The sequence below is a fragment of the Anopheles nili genome, chromosome 3 (assembly GCF_943737925.1).
Source record: "Anopheles nili chromosome 3, idAnoNiliSN_F5_01, whole genome shotgun sequence".
NCBI classification, from domain to species: Eukaryota; Metazoa; Arthropoda; class Insecta; order Diptera; family Culicidae; genus Anopheles; species Anopheles nili.
In genome coordinates this window covers 71,477,176-71,494,296 of record NC_071292.1, presented here as the reverse complement: position 1 = coordinate 71,494,296, position 17,121 = coordinate 71,477,176, and the positions used below count along the sequence as shown (strand labels likewise).

Genomic DNA, 17,121 nt, shown 5'->3' with positions numbered 1-17,121 from the left:
CTTCACAACCATTTTTTTACCAATCGCTCATCTGGTTTTTTTCTTCTACTCGCTATCACTGCTGCAGAAACCTTGACTATCCGTTCTTCAACGCTATGAACTGGATTCCATTTCACACCAAAAAACAGCCGCAAGGGTTACAAATTTATGGTTGGGAAACGATTACGCGACATGCTGTCCCATTACGGGACAGCACACTATTTGGGATGGGATTTTATCGTGCTACCGTTTGCACTAAGAAAAGCGGTCAGCGCGCTATTTCGCTAGTTAATACACTACTGAGAGAAATGGTATTAGAGACGAGGAGAACAACGCACTATTTTAGCTAGTGCGCTAGTGACTATAATTCATTTGCCTTTCAAAGCAACGTTCACTTGCTGGCTTATGAGAGTACTTTGGGATTTTCGTACTATTTTAGATCGCTTGCTCGAGGCAATGATGACATACAACAATTCCGTTTAATTAACACTTCTTTGAGCATCGGAGCGCTGCAAAGCACACGCACTACGTTATACAGTTGAGAAGGTCAAACCGATGATGTCTTCTTGCAATGCCATTTTGGTAGAAGAATCATGAAAATAGTCGATAATAATCCTCACTGGTGAGCAAGCAATAGTCAAAACGAAAAGCAACCGAATATAGATGGTGCTGCTCCTAACGAAACGGTTTTCTAACAGCGATGGGATACATCTTGGATGATACTCCCGATACTAACTAACGATGAACTTACTATAATACTTCACACCGATCGATCTATCTGTTGGAATAAATAGCTAATCAAATGAACTGATTGCAGAGACGAAAATTGCAAGTAAGCTATGCTTCACTCGCGTAGAAACAATTCAGTTTAACATTTTAAATATTCGCCCTAATATTACACTCAACCAGAGGAACGGAAACGATGCTCTAAAATCAGGTGCAGCTTCACCGAATTTACCAACAATTACCTTTGACTACTTGGTGAAAACGGGAAAGCCGATCATCTATCGCATCCGATGATTTACGTATTCATATTTATAACCCTGGTACTTTCTCTAACGGGGTTTGTTTTTCTTCGTTTATGTGTGTGTGTTTTTTTTTTTAAGTTTGAAATATGATCAGCACAAAGTCTATACACAATTGGTACCTTTTTCTTCTGAAATACCTATTTGTTATACACATCTAAAATGCATGTAATAAGTAACGAACACCCAGCACGTTGCTTTGTTTCAGTATAATGTAATAGTAACAAAACAAAACTAATTCACATCATGGTAAATAAACACTGGATCACATTGCGCTCGCTTTCCTAATGCACGCTTTCTCGACACGAAAAGCGTTTGTCATCGTCGAACGCTACACTTCTCTCCTCTACGCGCTTGATATAGCTAGGGTTCTATGCTTAAGCAGCCCACCACGGGTGGAAATTTACTGCTGCGAATCCTCTCTCTTTCCGTATGTATTACATTGTATTACACAGTCGAAAAAAACAACGCCTTTCCGCTTCAAACTAGACACGTGTAAAATATTCGCAATAATGGTAAGATTAAAAATAAAACGTAACAAGATAAATACTTTTACAGAATACCCGCGTGACTTCTCGGTAGATTTCTAACTCCTGGCGTCTTTTAGGTAGAAAGGGGCGCGAACTCGCGCGTGATCTACTCCTACTGCCTACGAAGGTGTAGCCTTCTTTTTCGCTGCTACTGGTATTCGTTTCACGTGTTTGTGAATATACGTTCCGTTACGAGCTACGAGCGCTTCTTCGTTTGTGCTAACACAAAAGCTTAACACAAAAAACGTTTAACATCAAAACTCGTACTACCTAATAGCAAATTACTGCATCATCTCTGCAATGTACGTTCCATTTAACCAAACTTAATAAGAGTGTCGATAGTTGGTATGCATGCGTATGTTGTGTTGTGTTGTGGCTGTTTGTTTTCATCAAATAGATAGAGCTAATGATGCTGCTTAGCGTAAAATTGCTCTACGTATCCTTGTCTTGTCCTATATCCTATGACTTACGAAAAATTTTGAACAATTACACGATAACACAACAATCGTTCACGTGCTTCTTGAAGAAGCGCGACACACCTAAAACGTAAAAAACACAAATCGTCGAGTAACGTGCGCCAATCCTCTGCCGCTCGCATTGTCCTAATCCCATTCGGTGCTATTCTAGCACGTCGTTCGATTTCTTGGCGTAGCTATACACGCTACAAGTACCCTAAACCAGCCTAGCAGCTCTTCTTCTACTCATATCACTCATATGATTCATATTCCCATTATCTCTGGTTCGTGTGGGGGGGGCCTACGGCACACTAATTGATCGCTTGCTCCGTCATTTGCCGACAGAGAAACTCGAGCCTTGAATTGATGTCGACAATGCTGCTGTTCTGGTTGCTGTTACTGCCGCTGATGTTGCTCTGACCACTGGTACGCACCTCCTTCGAGGTACAGTCATTTTTGAGCAAGTGCGGCTGTTCGCCGGATCCTACCAGTCCTCCCAGCCCGGTAAGTTGCTTCACTGTGACGGCAGCAGTCTTGCCAGGGCCGCTATCGACCGCTTTCGGTCCGGTTGCTCGATTTTCGCCCGTCACCGAACCAGAGATATTGGTCAGAAAAATGGCCGGTGGTGGACCAAGCGGAGTGGCATTGTGATGGTGGTGCGTAATGTTGCTCAACGAGTGTCGATGAAACATGAAATTCGGGTGCTGCATGGCCGGTGGCTGCAGTGTAGGGGCGGTTTGAGAGTTTTGGTTATGTGACGGCTGCTGCTGTTGCTGCTGCTGCGGTTGCTGTTGGTGGTGACTGGATTGCTGCACGGACGGGTTGTTACTGCCCATCGGCTTTATGGTGCCAGTACTTCCGCCACCATGCAGGCTGGATGCGAAACTCGGGTATGACGAGCTTTTGTTGTAACTGGCTGTACTGTTGTGGGAATTGCTGCTACCTGCTGCTCCACTGTGGTGGAAATATTGGTGCGTTGTCATGATCTGTGCCGATCCACCCTGTAAGTGGGAGTGGGATTGCGATGGACATAATGCCTGTTGCTGGCCTGGTGGCACAAAATACGGTATCGAGCTCTTGCGATGTGGCTTCACAGGTGGTTCGTTCATGTTCACCGTTTTGTGTTTGTTATTTGCAGACCATCTAGAGAGTAGAACAAAGCTAGCATCCGTTAACACTTCTTGAGTTAAGTCATAAATCATAGTTTGCAGGATTGCAAAAAAAAAACACTTGAGTAGAGCAGCATCACCTAGTGCACTTACCTGGGTTTATTCATATTTATACCGGGTCCAGTCACGTTCACGCTTTTAGTAAAATGTCCGCTCTTCGGTGCAACATGCATCTTAATCTTCGATACCTTGTACTTGTGCTCCTTCAACTGTGCAGAATGCGCAATGAAAGCGTCGTTGTGCAGGGCGCGCTCCACGATCCACAGGAATATGTTCAGGTACTCTTCATCCTGCTGGCTGCAAATCGGCCGCATAACGATGATGGAACCGACTGAAAGAAAAAGTAGAAGTGCAATTAATACAAGTTCATCATATTTAAATCCTTAAACATCCGCTTCACCTACCTAGATCCAACACTTTTACAAACTGGCCGGCAACGTCTTCCGGTTGGTCCATGCCAATCGGTTTCATAGGCGTGAGCACAATGTTCGTCAGTTCCTCCAGCACTGCACCGAGCTGAGCCTTCTGTCCCGCGATCAGATCCTTTTCGAGCTGAAGCAGCACACCGAAGCGCTCATTCAGCTTCTGAATGCAGATGGCTAGCTTGTGGCGCGCGCCCTTCGTTACACCAAGGCTCTGCAGGTACTCCTCCGTAATGCCGAGCATCTTCTCGTACGTCAAGTTAGAGAACAACCAAACGTACTTGTGCAATCGAAGGCTCTTTAGCCAGTGCGCGATGCTGGACATCCCGATGTTCGGTTGTCCACCGTATAGCTTCATCAGGCCCGCACCCTGCTTGTAGTCGTCCAGCTGCGTATCGGACCCGCTTGAGGCCAAAGACGATCGAGGACTTTCCATCGTCAGCGAAAAGCTGCGTGGTTTGTTCTGCAATAGCTGCAAGTTAGTTAGGTTCTCCGCCGACAGGCATTCGTTGCTCTGCTTTTGCTGGGCGTGCAGTTCGCCCACACTGAGCGCGGACAAAGTAGTCGGCGTGGTCAGGCTATTAGAGCGACGCGTTTTCAGCAGCGCACCTTCCAGATCATGGTCGAACATGCCGCTACTAGCTGCGCTGCCACCGTGTCCCAGAAGATGAGACTGCGCGCTGAAATTACCGAGAAGCGGCACGCGCAGAAAGTCACCCACGTTACTATCGAACGAAACCAGCTTTTTACTTCCCGACGTCGAAGGTCCCCCGGCTCCCGATGCTCCGGAACCAGCCGGAATGGTCACACGGGGGGACATGGATGCCTCGGCTGCCCGAATGGCAGCCGCGCTGCGTGCCATAAAATTAAACTCGTCCTCGTTGTCGAAATCACAATCGTTGTCATATATCTCGGTACCGTTCTTGCTGAACGAAATGTGATCTTCTTCGGTGGAATCGTATAGCAGGGATTCCGTAACGGCCATGAGATCATGATGGTTATCGCTGGTAGCACTATCCGTGACCGCCATACCCGTCATCGTAGGCCGTTGTTGATGAAGTTGGCTGTGCAGCTGAAGATTCACGCTAATTCCGCCACCAGCACCGGCAGGACTGACTCCGCTGCCCGTATGACCACCATTGTTACCAGTGCTTCCCACCAGCAGAGGTTGACTAGATGTCAGCAAGCTTTGTCCGATCGTTTTACTGAACTCGTTTATTGGTTTTGCATCCTCGGCACGATCCGTTGCCCACTCGGCAGGTTGCTGCTGCTGCTGTCCCAGTCTAGGAGAGCCGGCCGATTTAAGCAGCTGCGAAGCGGTACTATCGAGACACGAACTAGAGCTGGTGGTCGAGCTGGAAGAGCTCGAGCTCGAGCTACTGCTGCTATTGATATGACAATTGCTGCTGTTACTGTTGACCGTACCGCTTGTGCCGGTGGATGCAGTTTGGTTCAGGCATTGCTGGGATTTCGATAGAATCGACTGCGCCGCCATCGGAGGCTGATGATGGTGTGCCAAGGAAGAAGGCATTATTCCTGGGCCTGGCGTCGCTGGTAATCCAGTGGAGCCTCCGTTTGACCAGGAATTCACGCCCAAGCCTCCATTGGAGGAGCTGGTCGAGGTGGAGAGATACTGTACGTGCGGGATGGTACTCGATACCGCCGCAGTGCCAGTACTAGCGTTGTTGATGCTGCTTCCGGTGCTACTGCCATTGGAATGGACAGTTTGCTGCTGCAGGTTGAAGTAATTTCGATTTTTCAAGACCGTGGCCGACGCTGGTGGCGGAAGGTAGGACGTTGAAATGAAATCTTCCAAAAACCGGAGCCAGTGGCTGAGCACCCTAAAAGACCATACAAGTCTGTTTTTGAACTGTACCACACTAAACAAACTGTGCAAAGCATACTCACCGTCGATCGTCGTTTGTGATGGCGGGATGTATCAGTAGGTAGGAGAGCGTCTGTTGGACGATCTCGGTAGGGACAAGCTGCCTACAGGCATCGTCCACTGCCACCGGTATCAGGGACATGTACATGCTTTTGGCTTCATCGTTGCCAGGTGCTAGAAGTGGCAGGTACATGAGGATATCCTTCAAAATATCTTCCTTTGTCTCCGGCTCCCGTTGCTGCTGCTCATGGCCCTTCGCGAGAAGATGTTGCGTTGCTGCTGCTGGTGCGACGACCCCTGTCGACGAGGGAACCGTTGCAGCCGGAGTCACGGTAATGGGAGATTCTTTCGCGACCACTGTTGCTCCCTCGGCAGTGGTGGATTTCTTCAACAGCTCATACAACGAGGACGAGTCCGTGATCGCTTTGAGATTATTATTCACGCTGTTCGTGTTATTATTGTTCAAATTGGTACCACCTCCAATCAGTAACGTAGCGGTTTCGGTGCTGTGTCCGCTTAGCTGATAGTACCGCTGCACCAGCTTGGTCAGTAGCGCCGTGCTGTTAGCCTTCGTTTCCAGTTGTTGCAACTTTGCCTGGGTGCTGTAGTTCTGTGCGAGGTTATAATCGATCGAAACTTGCAGGAACTTAAGGTTCGCGAAGGGTACACGTTTAAGTAGCGCGTACAGCACGACCGTACGCTCGCAGTCGTTCCACTGCTCGAAGAGCGACGTTACTGTGCTGACCTGTTCGCAGAACATTGTGGAAGGATTGCCGCCTGGATATTTCATAGTTGTTAGCACGGGTATTCGGCTTTGGCGTTTGCTGATTTGTATCCGCTCGTTTCGTATCGAAACCGAAACTAGATTCGATGAGATCGAGTTTATTTTGTTCTCTTCTGTTTAACCGTCTTCCAAGAGACAGTTACGTCCTTATTTAAGAATCATCTATTAGCAGCATCTATATTCTGACATTAAAAAACAAACAAAAAATTAGATTAAATTGCTAATGCACCGTACAAACAATTGACAACGCTTTCGCTCAGTTCATCCTTATCAAGACAAACACGATCGGTGTTTTGTCGTCCTAGAACGATCTCCTGATTCACAACACCCTCCTGCTACTTCTCTGGGGGCAAACGTATTTTCAGGAGGAAATGATTCCAAAAAGAAAATATATACGTAGAACAACAATCAAGCAGGGTTTCCTATTTCCATTTTGCCTAAGGGTCGCGCCGTCACCACAAGATGATGAGCGTTGTTTTGTATGGGTGCGTTGTTTTGCGTAAAATTCCGAAATTAGACATAAACCGGGTCACAGGCAAAACGTGCACGTCAGAGACCGCCGCAACACTCTACTCAGACCCTGCGCCTAGAGTTTCGTAACAATCCCTACAGCGAATCGCAGCATCTCCGAAGAAGAGGACACTTCAAATGCAAAGGAAACGACAAACACCGCTGCTGCTACCCCCTTCTCACGATCGTTGGTGATAGATCATCAGAAAACAAAGGCGATCCTTCGGCTGGCTGCCGGCTCGTTCTCTCTCTCTCTCTCTCTCTCTCTCATCTCTCACTCTGTCCTTCTCCCGAAAACGCAAGGGCTGCCCTCGTGCGTCCTCTAAAAAAATGCCTGATCAACACATTATCGCGGCGGACGACGCGAAGCGATGCTGCCGATGCGCTTCAACGCAGTGCAGCGAAATCTCGCTTTTGACGGTCAACATAGCATCGGTTCGAGACGCGACCCTCCAAATCACCTGCGAAAGGGTGCGATCATTCAACGACTCGCAGGCAGCAAACACTACCCCAGGCAGTGCTAAAAAGGCTCAGGACGGAGTAAGGTTTTTGCGCTCACCTAGGCGCGCCCTTATCGCCACGGGATCTTCTCTTATCGTTATCGGTGTTTTGTTTTCGTGTCTTATTTTGCCCGAGCAACCGCACGATGCCGCACTCTTCGCTTGTGGTTTCCTTTGGCAAACAACCCTTCCTCGTCAACCCTTCGGAGCGTTAGCTCCCAGTTAGTCGAGGAAGCGGCATGTGTAAAACGGTGGTCCGATGTGGCTGGATGGTAAAAGGTCACAACGAAAGCTTGTACATGGCCTCTCTCTCTTTCCTGCCTTTTTCAACACATACCTTCCCTCCCTTCTTCGTTATTTTTTTACCATTCATGTCCGTTTCCCTTAGGTCTAACAATCGGCTCCAACCCAAGGGATGAGCGATAGTGAAAGATTTTTTCACGCCATACGGAACCGGTTGTTCCGGAAACGACCTTACCAGTGCAAAAAAGCGTCACCTACAATAACAATCAACAATCGAAAAAAAAAGCTGTTAGTAGAACTTTCACACGGTTTAGAAAGCGGAGATGATCGGTTACGTGTTGTCGGATGCGGCCACCACGCTCGGGAAAGAGATTGGGAATTAATGTGAAATTTCGCAGTATCGATTAGCGATCGGCCATTTGTGAGACGATAACACAATTGACACCACGATCCGCCATTGTAATATCACGGATGCCATTGGATCGAGAATCGATCGAAGGAAAAATGAACATCGCATAAAGTTTCGCCAATAAATTAAATTCGAAGCGAATTTCCCAGTTCAGCTATAGACAATTTTCTATTTCCTTTTCTCCAGTAATTTTCTACTGCCTTTTCTTCGCTGACTCGCCCACATTTTTGAGATGCTTCGTAGCGCCATTTTTTCCCTAAACCGTTACAATCCAAAATGATATCCTTATGATCGACTTCATGTTCATATCCGCTTTCCACTCCATCGACATTGGTGGCGAAGCAAGAAACGCACCATTAACCTAAGGCGTCTAGTATGCCGGGTATTTTTTTCGTCCTCCGGTGTCTGCCGCTTTTGCTTGATGAAAGTTTCGTGCGAGATTCCGCTGACATGGCTTGGCGGGTAACTGCGATGGCGGTTCCATAAAAACACACACTTTTCGTCAATTGCTGCCGCAGGAAGCACATGCGTGGAAGACCGACCTTCCGTGTTTTCTGACAACACAGCGAAGTGTGGTTAGCTTCTTCCTGCGAATCCCGCCCCAATGGGGAGTGCTCAGCCAATGGAGAAGGGTAACAAAACTTCGCGAAAACCTTCGCGGCTCCACATGGCTTGGTGGGCGCGATGGCGTCGGTGGCATGCGATTGCAACACCCGGGATAGGCTTCTGAAGCCATTCAGCCTTTTTCTTTTCCGGTAAAGTTGTAGAAAACACTCATTTTCTAATGGGGCGTGAGCATGTGCGAGACAATTTTTTTTGATCGCACCATTCAGCAGCAACTACTTACTTCACGTAATTATGCTGCAAATTTATCACTCGATAAAACTCCGTTCTGCCTCTCTTTGGGCAGAGCCGGAAGGATTGCTTGATTCGACACAGGAAATAGAAAATTGCACACTTTTCGATGACTTCCACACCAGCTCCCGCTTGTGGCTTCCACGAGTAATCCTATTTTTCACATCACACACGTTCGACAGTCAATGGCTTGGGATTTTACACTACACCAACAGGACACCACACACGACCACCACGGCTGGCGTCTTCTCGATCGCTAGGAGCCGCGAGATTGGAAAACGCGCACCTATTTTTCCATACGCCAAGCTCGATCAGCAAAGATGCACGGCGAAGAAGAAACGATGCCGTGCGTATATCGCCACCATCTTTACCCTTCAAGCGTAATCCTCTTCCTCTTCTTTTTGAATTTGCGAAATGCGGATTTACCCCTTATGCTACTAAAACACGTGGTTTACTTAGAACCATATTCAACATCATACACACTTCTACCGAGGTTATCACCGAAATCACAATGAGGGAAAGGATTTAAATTACGTTTTATACAAAAAATAGCTAAAATTTTCGCTAGCAACATTACCGACCAAAACAATTCAACACACACACGCACCCTCGTCGCTTGACATCACGAACGTCATTCAACTATCTCATGTCACTCGTCTTTTAAATTTTGGAGCTTTCAAATTCAAACTCGTTAATTTATATAGGTTCATCGTTAAATTACTTTTGTTAATTCAAATTCATACTTTCCAAAACCAACGAGGCAGAGTTATGATTGGTGTTGTCTCTAGATTTCACTCGACCAATAAGGTCTTGTTTGCTAAACAATAATGAAGCAGATTTCAGCGTTTAAGTTAAACTAAATTAACCGAATAACGTATAAATGAATTAGCATGTAATATGAAATATTGGAATAGGAAAATAAAAGAACAAGCCATTACGACTAAAAAAATCAAAAATATTTTATTGGGGGACACTTTGTGTAAATTTTTTCAAGTTGATGAAAGGATAAACGCCAATGCTTCTTTTACCTGTTTCGATGGCATAACCCCTCGGTTCCGTAACCTCTTGATTAGTACTTTGCCTTCACTATTACAGTGAGGAAAATCAACGATTTCTGTTATGAGGATGGACGCGTGCAATGGGCTGGCTTGCATTTTTCTGTACACTTGGGATTCATGTTCCAAAAACGTTCTAATTTTCGATTCTTTCTATATTGCTCTTCGTTGGAGAGGAAGTGAAACGTGTTGTTCGTAATGTTGCTGCTTGCCACACTAGATGCCTGTGAAACCTGAATTACGCAAAAATATTATACAAAAAGAAAGAAGATTTAACTTTTTTCATGCCTGCAAACTCGTGAAATAACTGGTTCCTTATATTTTCTAAACAATTCCTCACCTTATAAAGTTTCCTTGCACTCCACGATAACGACGATATTTCCGCAGTTGAGCTCGTCTCATTCGTTATCATGTTCAGGTTTTGATGACTAAGCGAAAATTTGGATACTTTTTTATGTTTTCTACAAATACAAAAAAGAAAATGTTTTAGAAATGGAATTCTACTTTCTCGAAACATTGTACCCATGATGAAACACTTTGATTCATACATAAGATCTTCAAAATATACGTGGCTTAACAGTTTCTTTGCGCAGATTCGCTGGTCTGGATAGTAGGCTAGTGTTTTCTTTATCAAATCGATCCCGTATGCGTTCATCAGAGGAAGATGCACTCGAAAATCCACAGGACTTCGTTTTTGATATCCCAAATTCTTGGGATTTAAGTTCTTAAACCGATAGAGCTTGTCTTTTGACGGAGATCCCAGTATTTTGTGGATTTCGTCCAACATTTGCACTTCATTCTCGCCTTTGAAGAGAGGTTTGTGAGTGACCATTTCGTAGAAACAGCATCCTACGGCCCATATGTCCATTTTAGGGCCGTAGTATCCCATCGTGAGCATACATTCTGGAGCTCGATACCATCGAGTTGCTATATACATAGTACGTGGTGGGTCATCCATGATCCTAGCAACACTTCCAAAATCCGCCAGTTGTAAAATTTCCCTCTAGTCGAATAAGAAGAACAGTATAAGGACCTCTTTGGGATCTTTTATGTTTCACAGCAAAAAAGCACTTGCGCACCTTGTCCGTTGTTCCACCTCCAATGATTTTCACCAAAATATTTTCCGGTTTAATGTCACGATGGAATATTCCGTTTTGGTGAAGATACTCCAATCCTTGGACGATCTGAAACAACATTTTGCGCACGCGTTTCTCTGAAAACGGACGCGCTCTGGTCTGCATGTATTGGAACAAGCTCATATCCATCAGGCTCAAAATAAGGGTCAAACGATTATTTTCACTGAAAATAGAAAAATCATGTCTGTAAAAAAAGAGTTCAATATTTTTTACAGCTAGCAACATCTTACTGCACGTAGTCAACTATGTTGTTCAAATGTGGATGACTGGGAACAGATTTCATGAGTTGAATTTCCGAAAAGGCCACATCGTCTTCCAAATTAGAGCACTCATCGATGAGATGTTTAGCCGCGTAGCATTTCCCCGTTCTACGACATCGTACGAAAAAAACTTCTGAGAACGCACCGGTACCTATTTTTTCGATAATGTTATAACCTAAAATATATGCACGATTTACGGTACGGAGTCCTCGATGGAAATCTAGGTAGTTACCTTTGACGGTCAGTTTACTCATCTTCAGAATCCAGACAAAAGCTATACTTCTCAAACAAGCCTATGCTGCAAATACAAAATTGTATAAGTCATTGCTCTTGAATCGCTGGTCAAGCGTGCTTTGATTTTATTTGAACAGAAAACTTCTGCTTCTTTTTAAATGGCTCAACATCCTATGTACAGTTAAGGCCAGCTTTGTTATAGTATTCTATAACTTTCACGTAACCGGATCCTGCGTATGGGGAAGGCTCAGTTATTATTATTATTATTTATTTAGGGACGGTCAAAAAGGATCAGTTGAAAGGCACAGAAAACTACATATTTTAATAAAACTAAAAATATGTAGCAACAAAAATCACTACATAAAAATAAATTGAGTAAACTTTGCAATGCTTAGTTTAAAATTTACAACATTATGGCAGTATTTTCAGCTCATTAACGTAATGTTGCTTCCAGCGACGATTGTCCACGTTTGCATTATTTCCAGAGACCCATGCCGCTTCGTCGTTGCCGGTGGCTCGTGCCATAATTTCCCTTCGCCTAAAATAACCCATTGGTGGCTGTGCTGGATAATCCATGTAGGCAATGACATTGGTTTTTTGTGCGGGATGTGTGCGGCCCTTGAGAAGCTTATTTCTGAGCACACTGTACTCTACAAACGGAGTAATGCCGAAATGATACAGCATTTCCACCAAGCTCAGTATGGAGCCGCCCATGCAAAGTCCGAATATGCCCCCGAACGTTGCCACCAGCGTTTGCCAGGTGACAAACGGTTCACGTTTGTATTTGAGGCAGCTAGTAGACCGGAAATGCACGTGCAGGACACCGTAAGCGGTGAAGTTAAACTCAGGTCTAAACGCAACAAGGACAAAACAAACCGAATAAAAAGAAATGTTTAGCGAAGTTTCTCCCGGCTGTACCTACTTGTATTTGTTATGCTGCGGTTTAGAAACTGTATTTTGTATGGCAAGGACTTCATTCTTCTGTAAGATTTAATTTGGTTTCATCGGCGTTCAAATAATATGCGGATATAGGGAGGTTAATCGATATCTTACCTCGATGGTGCAGCTCGGATAGCAATTGCATACAACGTTTATGAACCTGGAATCAGAAGCAATCATTTCGCCAACATTTTCTGAGGTGAAGGTAACGTGTTCTGCAAGTAACAATTTAACATATTTCATCAATACTCATCAAATGCCCGAAGGTCCTCGTCCTTGTAAACTTACGTTTTATATTCAGCAGACAGGTTAAATCGCGAAACCCACAGATCGGTACCTGCAGCACCTCTTGCAGCTCAACAGTTTGCTTGAACAGAGGAATGCAACTGCACATACCGGCAATATACCGCGTTTCACACTCGTTCATGCAGTTACTGTAGGTGTACGGTACGCTCGTGGTCGAGTTGCCTTCATCACCGAACGCACAGCCACGAACTGCGAGAGGCACGGTCCTCAACGAAGGGCTCGCTGCAACAATACTCGGCAAGATGGACAAGTCCGTCTCCATGCCACGCTGGACGATGGTCGTGTAGTCCGAGAAGTCCGGAAAATCGAACGAACGATGCACAAACACCTCGATACCGTTGGAAAACCTTTCCGATGCGGTGTAGAACCGTTCCCCGATGTCCACCAACACAGAAAGACCTTCGCCCTTGCCGATACCAGAAACGTAGATGTTCTCCGTTCGATTCGGGTTCTTTGGTCGTGTGAAAACAGGCTCCAGAAACCCGTCCACATTGAAGGAACAACAGTAACCGGCGAATATTTTGGTGCGCCGGAACAATTTACTGCATGGGATGTCTTGCATCAACCAGAAGCAGTGCACCATCATCGTCTCGCAGGGTGGCGCCACCTCAAAGGCCATTCGCTCCGCATCATAGCCCTTGGCCTGAAGGAACTCCTCTAGATCCAGAATTCGGCGCTCTATCGGTTGGTCTATTGGGTAGTCAATCAACCGAGGTATCGTGTAAAGGACGTCAATGGCATCGCTTTCGTTCATCCCAAACTCCATACTTTATACGGGGAACAAAACACAGACAAACGGATAGCCCTGGTGAAACGAATTCCTCCACCACGAGCACACTTACTTACAGCTTTTTGCCCAATTCTTCCGCCTTGGTGGCGTGTATTTTGTTGATATTACACAGCGTCACCGATGGAAAGGGAATCAACGACACCGGATAAGACGTCGTCTCGATGGTGGTCAGAGTAGGGTTACTACGGAACTGGTCCCAGGCTGAATTTCCCAGCATCATTGTGAAACCCAAACTCACCAACGCTATTACACTCCACAGGAATCGCAGTAGAGTGTTGGACGGAGCCGTTCTGTTCCGACCGATGTATCGCAACCCGTGAAGTGAGGAGTTTTCGCAAAAGATCCAAAATGTCTGCACGACAGCGGTCCACGCCAGTTTCAAGGTACTGGGAACAGATGTAGAGTGAGCCATTTCTCGCCGCTAGACACACAGTCCGGAACATCGTTAGGGTCGTTATATAGCACGCACCTGTGGCGATAAAATATTTACCGCCTTTGTACTACCAGCATTGTGGCGGTGACCATTCTCGATGATCGAATATTTTTCATATCAACTTATGCATGCTAACCGAACGGGGCTTTTGTGGTCGGTTCTCTCGTTAATGGATTAATTGAATAATTGTGACGCTCGAGGCGTCGATTCAACGATATCAGCCTTATATGCTTCTGACTCGAAATAGGTGGGAAGTAAAGAATCTAGATTCACCCCAACATGCCCAATATCCTTCCATATGCGAGACATTTCCTCATCATTTATTACACCACTCCACACAACTTCGAATTGGCATTCCGGAAATGCACTCGCCCCACGTCATCATTAATGGGCATGCTAGATTGCATTAGTTATGCACATTTCATCAACAAATAATACTCGATTCGTACACGGAAGTGCAAGCGAGCTCAAATTTACCTATATAAGTGATGCACTCATCCCATGCATGCACTTCCGGAACGAGTCCTCTATCAAAGTGTGGTGCTACGGTACGAAATGAAGCCGAAACAACTGCTAACGTTCGTGGTTCAAACGTTCCGCTATGTTGTGCGTAATTTTTGCGAGAATACCACCCTGCACGGACTGCGATACGTTTACGGCGCAGACCGGAGTCATCCGCAACAAAATGGCGCGATGCTGCGGTTGCTCTGGCTGCTGGTGTGCCTCGTAAGCATTGGATTCACTATGATAATGGGCATGATCGCGTGGATGCGATTCCGAACCACACCAACGATCACCACGATCGAAACTATGACGTACCCGATCTGGAACATCCCCTTTCCGGCGATTACCGTGTGTAACATCAACAAAATTGACAACCGGAAAGCCACCGTCATCATCGATCGGCTGTGAGGATCGTTCATTCTCTTCTTGCACGCAATTGGTACCGGAAAATGTGTATTCCTTTTATCCCTTTTATCCCTTTTCCCAGCGTGAACGAGTTCGGGCTAAGCAGACACAATGCCACAGGCCTGCTAGTGGCTCAAGCAAGTCTAGTAAACTTTGAGGCAGTCAACACGACCTATCTCGAGCTGGAATCAGTACTCGGACGCATGGGATGGAACCCGGACAAGTTACTCCTTGAGTTGACCCAACCGTGTGAAGAACTGATCAAGGTTTGCTTCTGGCTCGGATCGGAAGTTCCTTGCCCGCATGTGATACGTCGAACGCGGACGGACAACGGATTCTGCTGCTCGTACAACGTGGACGAAACGATGCAGCCGATCATCGGAAAACAGAACCAGACTGGCCATCGTTTGCCATATCGAGCAAAACGACTCTCGGGAGCGGGCCGACATGTTGGATTTTCCGTTTTAATCGACGTACAGCCGGACACGTACATGGCACCAACGAAATCGTACTATGGAGCTGAAGTGTACGTGCACGATTCGAGCGATTTCCCTTCCGATGCGGACTTTGAGCACGTGGCGCAACCGGGCTGGGACGTGGTGATGTCCGTCATTCCGCTACCGATCGAAAGCAGCAGTACGATGAGTCAGGTGCCGGAGGAAATGCGGAAATGCTTCCTGCCCGAGGAGAGCGACTCACAGACGAAGGAGAGCTTCAATCTGAACGTTTGCATGGCCCAGTGCCGGCTTCGCACGATAGTGAAGCTATGCAACTGCATCCCGTTCTATTACACCGATCTAAGTGAGTGGACAGTGAGCCGATCGGTTGGGATTGCTTTAAATGCTCACCTTCTTTCAGAAATCACCGAAGCGAAAAACGTAGAGATGTGCGCTCTGAAACACGTCGCATGTTTGCACTACTTCAGAAGTAAGTAATTACACAACCGTTTGGTTTCGAGAGGACAGATCAAAGTGTGGTTCTAATTTTTTCGCAGGATATTTTTACAGCTTACGCACCGACAAGCTTTCGGAGTCCGATACGAAGGATGTGGAGTTTGGCATGGATTGCGATTGTAAACCTCCATGTTCGGTGCTGGTAAGAACATACATTCACATCCTGTGACAAGAGGAAGAAAATGAACTCATATCGCGCGTTGTTTTTTTTTGTTTGCCCTCAGAACTACAACGTGCAGACGATTGCGAGCCAACGACAATCAAAAAGCTTCAAGTCGGCGAACTAGTGAGTAACTGATAGAGGTGTTATCGTTCAACGGCGTCCACTCAAATAGCTCCTGTTTTCCAGCGGAGGACGAAACGTCTCAATGTACGCGACGTTGAACGTACACTTCAAGGACATCTACTGCGTGAAGTACAAACGGGATGCGTACATGACCTGGGACTCGCTTGTGGCCACTTTCGGGGGTATTTTCGGTCTGTGCATGGGTGGCTCGGTCCTCAGCATCGTCGAGCTGGTGTACTACTTCACCGTGAAACCGTTCACCTCATACCAGACGGCAGGACTGCTAGCACAATCGCAGAAAACTCGAAAGACTAGTGCCCAACGGCGAAAAACCGTGGTAGTACGACCTTACATCTCTCCGTACGACAGCGTACCACGATATGGCTACTTTTCGAGGCGCAACGTGCTCGCTCGAGATAAAAGCTTCGTGAAAAAGTCAACCGAGATCGCCGTGACACGGAAAAAGGACACCGTCCATCACGCACCCGAACCGAGCGTTCTTTCCTTCGTGTACTGAGCAAGCGAGGCGCGTCGACGAATGCATATGCTCTCTTTATTTACAAAGTAATCTTATTGCTACGAGTAAACGGTCGTAATAGCAGTTCAGTGGCGACTTATCAGCTAGTCGGCGATGTCTTACACGAGTGTTAATGGGAGATACTAACGATAACGTTGTACGATTACTAGCTGTGACATGATCCTATTGGCGAAAGGCAGAAGGCACGAACTCCTCGCGGATCCAGAACGATGTGTGACAAAATGGGTGGTGATGAATTGCTATCAAAATGCGCTTATATACACTCGATGAAACATGAGGCCAATGACAGAACAGCAAAGAGAATAAGAGTGGTAAATATATCATGCCAGTTAAGACGATAATGTACGGCATTAGGGCCCTTCTGCCTATCGGAGAGCTCTCGCTTTCATGTCACACCTTATCGAGACCTAATCTAAATGGGGAACGCCTTCATCAACACAGCTCTTCTTATCAATGTTAGATTACGGGCTAATTGCTACGATTATGGTTATGAATGTTTTGAACGATAAATCACGT

The 17,121-nt window shown here is 46.1% G+C and overlaps 4 protein-coding genes across 4 annotated transcripts; 1 reads left to right on the top strand and 3 right to left on the bottom strand.

Moving 5' to 3' along the window:
• Positions 1 to 2,300: 2,300 nt before the first annotated feature.
• On the bottom strand, positions 2,301 to 6,255 carry LOC128726455 (protein Smaug). Its single transcript, XM_053820269.1, has 4 exons — positions 5,489 to 6,255; positions 3,563 to 5,421; positions 3,252 to 3,489; positions 2,301 to 3,132 (listed from the first exon to the last, which is right to left on the bottom strand). Exons 1-4 carry the CDS (start codon positions 6,253 to 6,255, stop codon positions 2,301 to 2,303), a joined length of 3,696 nt encoding a protein of 1,231 aa, XP_053676244.1.
• A 3,628-nt stretch (positions 6,256 to 9,883) lies between these two features.
• On the bottom strand, positions 9,884 to 11,471 carry LOC128725003 (MAPK/MAK/MRK overlapping kinase-like). Its single transcript, XM_053818721.1, has 6 exons — positions 11,450 to 11,471; positions 11,188 to 11,392; positions 10,901 to 11,120; positions 10,370 to 10,824; positions 10,162 to 10,282; positions 9,884 to 10,054 (listed from the first exon to the last, which is right to left on the bottom strand). The coding sequence occupies exons 1-6, from the start codon at positions 11,469 to 11,471 to the stop codon at positions 9,884 to 9,886; spliced, it is 1,194 nt and encodes a 397-aa protein (XP_053674696.1).
• A 391-nt stretch (positions 11,472 to 11,862) lies between these two features.
• LOC128725002 (sodium channel protein Nach-like) lies at positions 11,863 to 13,898 on the bottom strand. Its single transcript, XM_053818720.1, has 5 exons — positions 13,543 to 13,898; positions 12,679 to 13,463; positions 12,505 to 12,605; positions 12,374 to 12,432; positions 11,863 to 12,301 (listed from the first exon to the last, which is right to left on the bottom strand). Exons 1-5 carry the CDS (start codon positions 13,896 to 13,898, stop codon positions 11,863 to 11,865), a joined length of 1,740 nt encoding a protein of 579 aa, XP_053674695.1.
• Positions 13,899 to 14,474: 576 nt separating this feature from the next.
• Positions 14,475 to 16,584, top strand: LOC128725001 (sodium channel protein Nach-like). Its single transcript, XM_053818719.1, has 6 exons — positions 14,475 to 14,827; positions 14,911 to 15,629; positions 15,687 to 15,755; positions 15,823 to 15,923; positions 16,006 to 16,067; positions 16,131 to 16,584. The coding sequence occupies exons 1-6, from the start codon at positions 14,475 to 14,477 to the stop codon at positions 16,582 to 16,584; spliced, it is 1,758 nt and encodes a 585-aa protein (XP_053674694.1).
• The last annotated feature ends 537 nt before the right edge of the window (positions 16,585 to 17,121 follow it).

What these genes read in the sequence shown, in the direction of transcription:
- LOC128726455 (XM_053820269.1), bottom strand. Translation starts at nt 6,255, where the DNA reads ATGAAATATCCAGGCGGCAATCCTTCCACAATGTTCTGCGAACAGGTC. An exon ending in TGTAAAAGTGTTGGATCTAG is followed by an intron (nt 3,490 to 3,562) that starts GTAGGTGAAGCG and finishes TTTTTCTTTCAG; the next exon opens with TCGGTTCCATCATCGTTATG. An exon ending in ATAAATATGAATAAACCCAG is followed by an intron (nt 3,133 to 3,251) that starts GTAAGTGCACTA and finishes TCTACTCTCTAG; the next exon opens with ATGGTCTGCAAATAACAAAC.
- LOC128725001 (XM_053818719.1), top strand. Translation starts at nt 14,475, where the DNA reads ATGAAGCCGAAACAACTGCTAACGTTCGTGGTTCAAACGTTCCGCTAT. An exon ending in GTTCTATTACACCGATCTAA is followed by an intron (nt 15,630 to 15,686) that starts GTGAGTGGACAG and finishes ACCTTCTTTCAG; the next exon opens with AAATCACCGAAGCGAAAAAC. An exon ending in ATGTTTGCACTACTTCAGAA is followed by an intron (nt 15,756 to 15,822) that starts GTAAGTAATTAC and finishes ATTTTTTCGCAG; the next exon opens with GATATTTTTACAGCTTACGC.
- LOC128725002 (XM_053818720.1), bottom strand. Translation starts at nt 13,898, where the DNA reads ATGGCTCACTCTACATCTGTTCCCAGTACCTTGAAACTGGCGTGGACC. An exon ending in CTGTCTGCTGAATATAAAAC is followed by an intron (nt 12,606 to 12,678) that starts GTAAGTTTACAA and finishes TGTTACTTGCAG; the next exon opens with AACACGTTACCTTCACCTCA. An exon ending in CCGCAGCATAACAAATACAA is followed by an intron (nt 12,302 to 12,373) that starts GTAGGTACAGCC and finishes TGTTGCGTTTAG; the next exon opens with ACCTGAGTTTAACTTCACCG.
- LOC128725003 (XM_053818721.1), bottom strand. Translation starts at nt 11,471, where the DNA reads ATGAGTAAACTGACCGTCAAAG. An exon ending in AACATAGTTGACTACGTGCA is followed by an intron (nt 11,121 to 11,187) that starts GTAAGATGTTGC and finishes TTCTATTTTCAG; the next exon opens with TGAAAATAATCGTTTGACCC. An exon ending in GTGCAAGGAAACTTTATAAG is followed by an intron (nt 10,055 to 10,161) that starts GTGAGGAATTGT and finishes TGCGTAATTCAG; the next exon opens with GTTTCACAGGCATCTAGTGT.